Source organism: Trypanosoma brucei, chromosome 6, assembly GCF_000210295.1.
Source record: "Trypanosoma brucei gambiense DAL972 chromosome 6, complete sequence".
Taxonomy (NCBI): domain Eukaryota; phylum Euglenozoa; class Kinetoplastea; order Trypanosomatida; family Trypanosomatidae; genus Trypanosoma; species Trypanosoma brucei.
The window spans coordinates 771,716-777,132 of NC_026739.1; the positions used below are offsets into that span (position 1 = coordinate 771,716).

Below are 5,417 nucleotides of genomic sequence, written 5' to 3' on the forward strand. Positions count from 1 at the left end.
TCGATCTCCGTAGTTCAGCCATCGTGATGGGACTGAACTCACTCGCTATCGTCTTTATGGGTGCCGGTGGGTGTGAGTCGGGGTGTCTTCTTGCCCGGGATGAGTACAGTTTAATGAACCTCTCAGCTTGACGGTAGTCCGTGATGGCCGCGTTATCAACAAGTACAGCCGGTGTGGTTAGTGGTCGTGGCGCATATACGTTCTTGACAATGTGCCAACTGCAGCGGTCTGGCACCGCAAGTCTGGAGCATAGCGTGCTCCATCTCTTCTTTGTGGTACGGTCCAGGATCTGCTTACGCGTGGCTACCAACTTTTCCCTTCGGTGGAAGGGTCCGCATCCAGCGATCTCTTCATCGAGTTTCGCGAGCGCAGGTGTCCAATGTGGTGGCGTTGCTCTGCAGCCACGGGGGACGGAGACCTTCGTCGCAATGCGGATGGCGGAGCTCAATTTCTGTTCCAGGGTGTTGACGTTCTTTTCTCTACCAATTTTCCTGCAGAACTCGTCAACCTTGAGACGGAAATTCTTCCAGTTAACTTTTAGCCATGCGTACATGGGCTTTCGAAGCCGCGGGCAACTCAGTGCATCTGTGTCGCTTCCAACGATAACGTCGAAAAATATGTGATGGTGGTCGGTATCGGGAGAATACAGCGATGTCCACGTGTACACTGTGCAATTCCTTGACAGTGTCACATCAGGGGTGGACTCCACGTGGTGGCGCGCGTACCTGGTGCACTCACCAGTGTTGCAGACCAGAAACTGGTTGGAACTTAAATTTAACGTTCATTGAACGGTTAAGAACTCTTGTGTGTGCGGCAACGGGCGCCAGCTTATTTACCCACTCTTGCTCTTGGGTACGTTAGCAGGACCTAATTTTCCCCGCCAGTGCTTCACAAAAAAGTTATGTTGGGTCAGTGGGCGGTCACCCATACCACTGCGTATTATTGAAGCGTGCTCTGTGGGGTTGAAACGATTCGGTTCGCTGGTGGATGGATTTTCGGGTAAGTTCCGACGCACATGTGAGGCTCGCGGCCAGTGGCGTGGCTTCTGTTAAGCGTAGCGATTGCGTCTTGATTCCGTTTTTCTTAGTTTGGACGGTGTGGTGCCACATGCGGAGGCGGTGTTGGTTAACAGTCGCTGATAGCACCAACTGCGCATGTCCTGTTGTATGTTTTGCTTCCAGTTCCTCAAATGGCAGGGGCTTGGTAATTGACAAGGTGGTCCGCGGAAAAGCATGTGAAGATCTGAAAGTGTCTTGAATCCCTGTAGATATGGAGGTGGTGGCATCAATGCGACGACTTCCCCACTTCATCTTAATATATATGTATTAGCTTGAAGGAACGCATGGGAACACGCAAAGGCACGGTGATTGCAGACCAGCTGTGCTGAAAGATGGGATGGAAATGAGAGTACGACAAACGTGAGGGTGTACTGCTCTTCTTTCCGCACGAAGCGTTTGTGTAGTAAATGTGAGGTATGGCAGGCGGCGCGTGCAGAAACGCAGTGTACGGAAAGCGACTCCCGTCATTACGGGGAAATGTCCAAGGAGAACGACAACGGAATACACGTCAGCGGTGCGTCGCGCTTCCCAACGCATTCCAAACATCGTCTCAGGGAGTTTGAGATGTCAAGCTTCTCATATGGGAATGTGGAGAAAGAAAAGAAGCCCACGTCGTCTTATGACTGGAAATACTGGAAGCCCTTTGCTAATCCTCTCAAACGATGCCCTGCGCAAAAGATGAGACACATAATATAGGTGACGGTGACTGTGGTGTAACTCTTGCCGACGGACTCGAAGCTGGCGAAGCTCCTTCGGGAAGAAATCAATATCATTGCGAAAACCTTTGAAACCGGTGGCGGCGGGTGCTCATTCACCCCCCTTCCCCCCTGGGTTCTTGTCCTCGTCGACCTTCATTTCGCACCGCATGCGTTGAGGGCCGTTCTGTTGCCGCCATCCGGTTGATGTTGACGAAGTTCCTCTTCTTTAGCCCTTTTATTTCCGACGAAGGTGTCGCACACACGTGGGAAAACGCAGAGTGCGTTTGTGCGTATGGGGACTGAGACGCTCAAATCACTAAATATGCAACACGCTGACGTACTGGGGGTGAAAATAAAACGATAGAAAGAAGAAAGTTACCAACTTTTCAGCAATAAGCAAGCAAGTCACACAAAGTTTATGCTTACACGTTCGTGGTAGCCTGTGGTTCAGCGGTATCAACATTGTGGTAAACAATGGTTCAGTTGTTGTTCAAATATACACATTTGCTCACACAAAAATGAGCTCATTATTTTTTTTTGAAACATTTGATAATGGTATCATTTGGAAATTGGCGATGTAGATGTTTCGATATTAAATTACAGGGTATAATGACATCCAGTGATCGCCAACTCCGGTATTCTGATTTGACAAAGGGGCATTTCCTTTCCCCCAACCTTTTAGCATCGCTTTCCATGCCCGAAATTGTAAAAAAAAAAAAAAGAAATAACCGATTTTCACTCTATTTGTCACATCTCCAGAGTAGAAGGTTTCCTTTCAACTGTGTGTGTGTTACCCGTGGGGAGGGGTGTCCCGACGCGCAGTTGTCGGCGCCGGGCAGGCTGCCCTTTTCGGTGGAGTGTCGGCTTGCGCAATGCGCACAGGCAGGCAAAAACAAGGACCACAATTCGCATGGCTAAACTTTCCCCAGTCTGCCAAATCAGTGGCTGAGTGAAGAAACTGTGCTTCCTCAATTTTGGGGCATACATCGCTTACTTCGGCTTCTGGTTTGTATAACTGTGAAAATTTCCGCGTTCGTTTTTCTAATAGACCAAGATCACGTGCCACCTTTGCCTCCTGGCGTATTGCAGCAAGATGTGCGGCATTTGCTTCCTCCACTCGCCTTATGATGCGGTGCTTCTCGTTAATCAACCTTTTAAGTTCCCTTTCTGCGTCTGCATGTGCGGCCTGGGATGAGAGTCCCTCATTTTCCTCCTGCACAACCGAGTCATATGCGTCGCATTCCTTAATCTCGTTTTTTAAAGTCTCCAGCTTGAGTCGCAGCTGCCCAACTTCCATACTAAGACTATGTATGGAGTGCTTCACTTCGAGGTATTCCCGTCTTTGCAACGCTTCTGTGGGTGATTTCTTACCAACTGTCCCCTTGCCCGTATTGAAGCACGCACCCATACCATTTATTTTGATGATCGCCTCTTTCCTCTGTGAACGCGCGGCCTCAAGTCGCAATTCCAGTTTAACCACTTCACCGTAGTCAAGCACATCAGTTGCCATGGAGGCAATCTGATCCCCCAACAGCGCCTTCTCTTCAAGCAGTTTGCCCAGCAATTCTTCAAGATACCGAAGTTCCTCCTCATCTTCGCTAAGCTCCACATTCCGATGTACTTGTTTTGCATGAGTGAATCTTCTGGATGAGGGCCGTGCCGATTCAGCTGCTTTCCCAACTTTAACCAAAGGGGCTGTTCCCGGTCTTTTGTTCTTTAGTGTCATATTTGTTCTGATTTTTTTTAAATAAAAACAAATTGTGTTGTCGTTGCTGTTGATGCGACTTAATGTACACGTCGGGCTCGCGTGGGGAGTCGCCACACCACCGTAGGTGTCCTCCAAAGCTTTTTCACTCCGTAGTTAACGGTCTGGTGCTAGGTATTATTAATTTTTCAGAAACGACATATCGTAGCGACGAAAAAAAAAAAGAGGAAAGAAGGGTGAAGCGGATTCCATAACCCACAACTAAATGGAAGGAAGAGAAATATCACGCGCAACATGTTAAAAGTGGCAATCTGGGGGAAGTGAGCATATAATTAAAAATACGGGACGGACCACGCAAACAAAATTAATACACAGTGCCATTTCTCGTGGAAGGGCGCATTCTTTACGTACAGGACCGAAAGAGGACTTTTTTCAAAAATATAAATAAAAGTAATGAACTGAGTGGTGCCAAGGAGAAGTGTGTAAAGAACAGCGCGTTCAAACTTGCGTCAGCAGGACATCCTTGCAATAATCCACCTCAAAATCCTCGAGGTCCTGTAAGTTTAGCGTTAACGTCCACAACCCGTGTGCCTTTACGCTCCGCCCCTCGCTCACTGGTGCATTGGCTACACTAAGGGGATCCATGCATTTCGTCACGGCCCACTTACGCTCCAGGGACAATTCTTCTCGAAGCGATTCCTGCATGAGATTCACAATTATGCGCCCTACGGGAACCACTTCCCATGTGTGGTCCACCTGTTTACGCCTTATCTTACAGACACGCTTCAGTGCGTCCGCCTCTTGCACCGCCCATGCCGCTAAATGTATGTGCCGTGGTCCTTCACACGTTCCAAACAGCATATAGTCAAAGTTGCTCGTTTTATTACTAACATCGATAGCGCAGATGTCCCGGACCTTAAGTGACCGCAAAACTTCCAGTATCTCCTTTACATCTTCTATATATGCCTTCCGCCCGTCCTGCCAAGTTTCGTCGAGGGATCCCTCAACTTCCATCTCCAACAACATGTCTGCAAACCGCTCGTCATCGTATGGAAGTGGCTGTTTCGATCCCGTGCTTGTGGGTTGCTGAATCGTCTCCTCCAGAGTGTCACTAGCCGAAACGCGGAGGGCGCTGCGACTGTTCGTCCGCTGTTCCTCCTGGTGACTGGAAATTGGAATGTTAAGCCGGGAAAATACCTGACCCTCTGGAATATCGTTTTCCCTGACGACGCCGAGTTCTGAAGAATCCCCCACTTCTCGCCGCGCACTGGCTGATCCCAGCGCATTTGTAAGATCATCCAGTTGGAGATCAACAAAATCACTCTCCCCGCCATTGGAGGGCGGCAGCGGCGGCGGAGTCCCATCATTCGTGAACGCATCACTTGAATGCCAGCGGGCAGCTTTCAGCGGCAGGTGACAACACACACCGATTCCGCATCCTTCCACTTTCGCGAATCAACTCAAAACAGCACCAACGAAACGAAGGCGTAGTTTGAAATACACCACGCGCATAGTAACCAGGTGTTGATTTGCTAAAAATTCGCCGCATCAGTCTCCTAAAGCAAATAAAAGGAAGGCACAGTACAGGATGAGAGCGACAAACACTATCAAAAATAAAATAAAATAAAATCAAAGAACAAGCCCCCGAGAAACACGAATAAGAATATATATATATATATATATATATATTCAACCGAAATGAATTGAGAACGGAACAATTCTGAAGTCATGGAATACGGCAGGATTATTATTCAAACAAACAACTCACACAACCTCTCACTTTTTTTCTCTTTGCAGGGGAAACGCAGCAGTCCTTTTTTTTTGTCTACGCGAGCAAAGGCGCTTCTTCATTTTGCCTACATCCAGATCGGTTTCTCAAACGGCTGCACGGATGGAGTTTATCATCAGGTATCGTTCCGCACTAAATTTTCCACGGCAGTGCAGGGCTAAAAGATA

The 5,417-nt window shown here is 48.3% G+C and overlaps 2 protein-coding genes across 2 annotated transcripts; both read right to left on the reverse strand.

The window, feature by feature from the left end:
- Nucleotides 1–2,546: 2,546 nt before the first annotated feature.
- TbgDal_VI3160 (hypothetical protein, conserved) lies at nt 2,547–3,482 on the reverse strand (the record flags this gene model as incomplete). The annotated part of the gene is made up of 1 exon (XM_011775821.1): nt 2,547–3,482. The coding sequence occupies one exon, from the start codon at nt 3,480–3,482 to the stop codon at nt 2,547–2,549; it is 936 nt and encodes a 311-aa protein (XP_011774123.1).
- A 477-nt stretch (nt 3,483–3,959) lies between these two features.
- On the reverse strand, nt 3,960–5,010 carry TbgDal_VI3170 (hypothetical protein, conserved; the record flags this gene model as incomplete). The annotated part of the gene is given in 2 exon segments (XM_011775822.1): nt 3,960–4,886; nt 4,885–5,010. Coding segments are annotated over 2 exon segments (1,053 nt in total).
- Nucleotides 5,011–5,417: the final 407 nt, after the last annotated feature.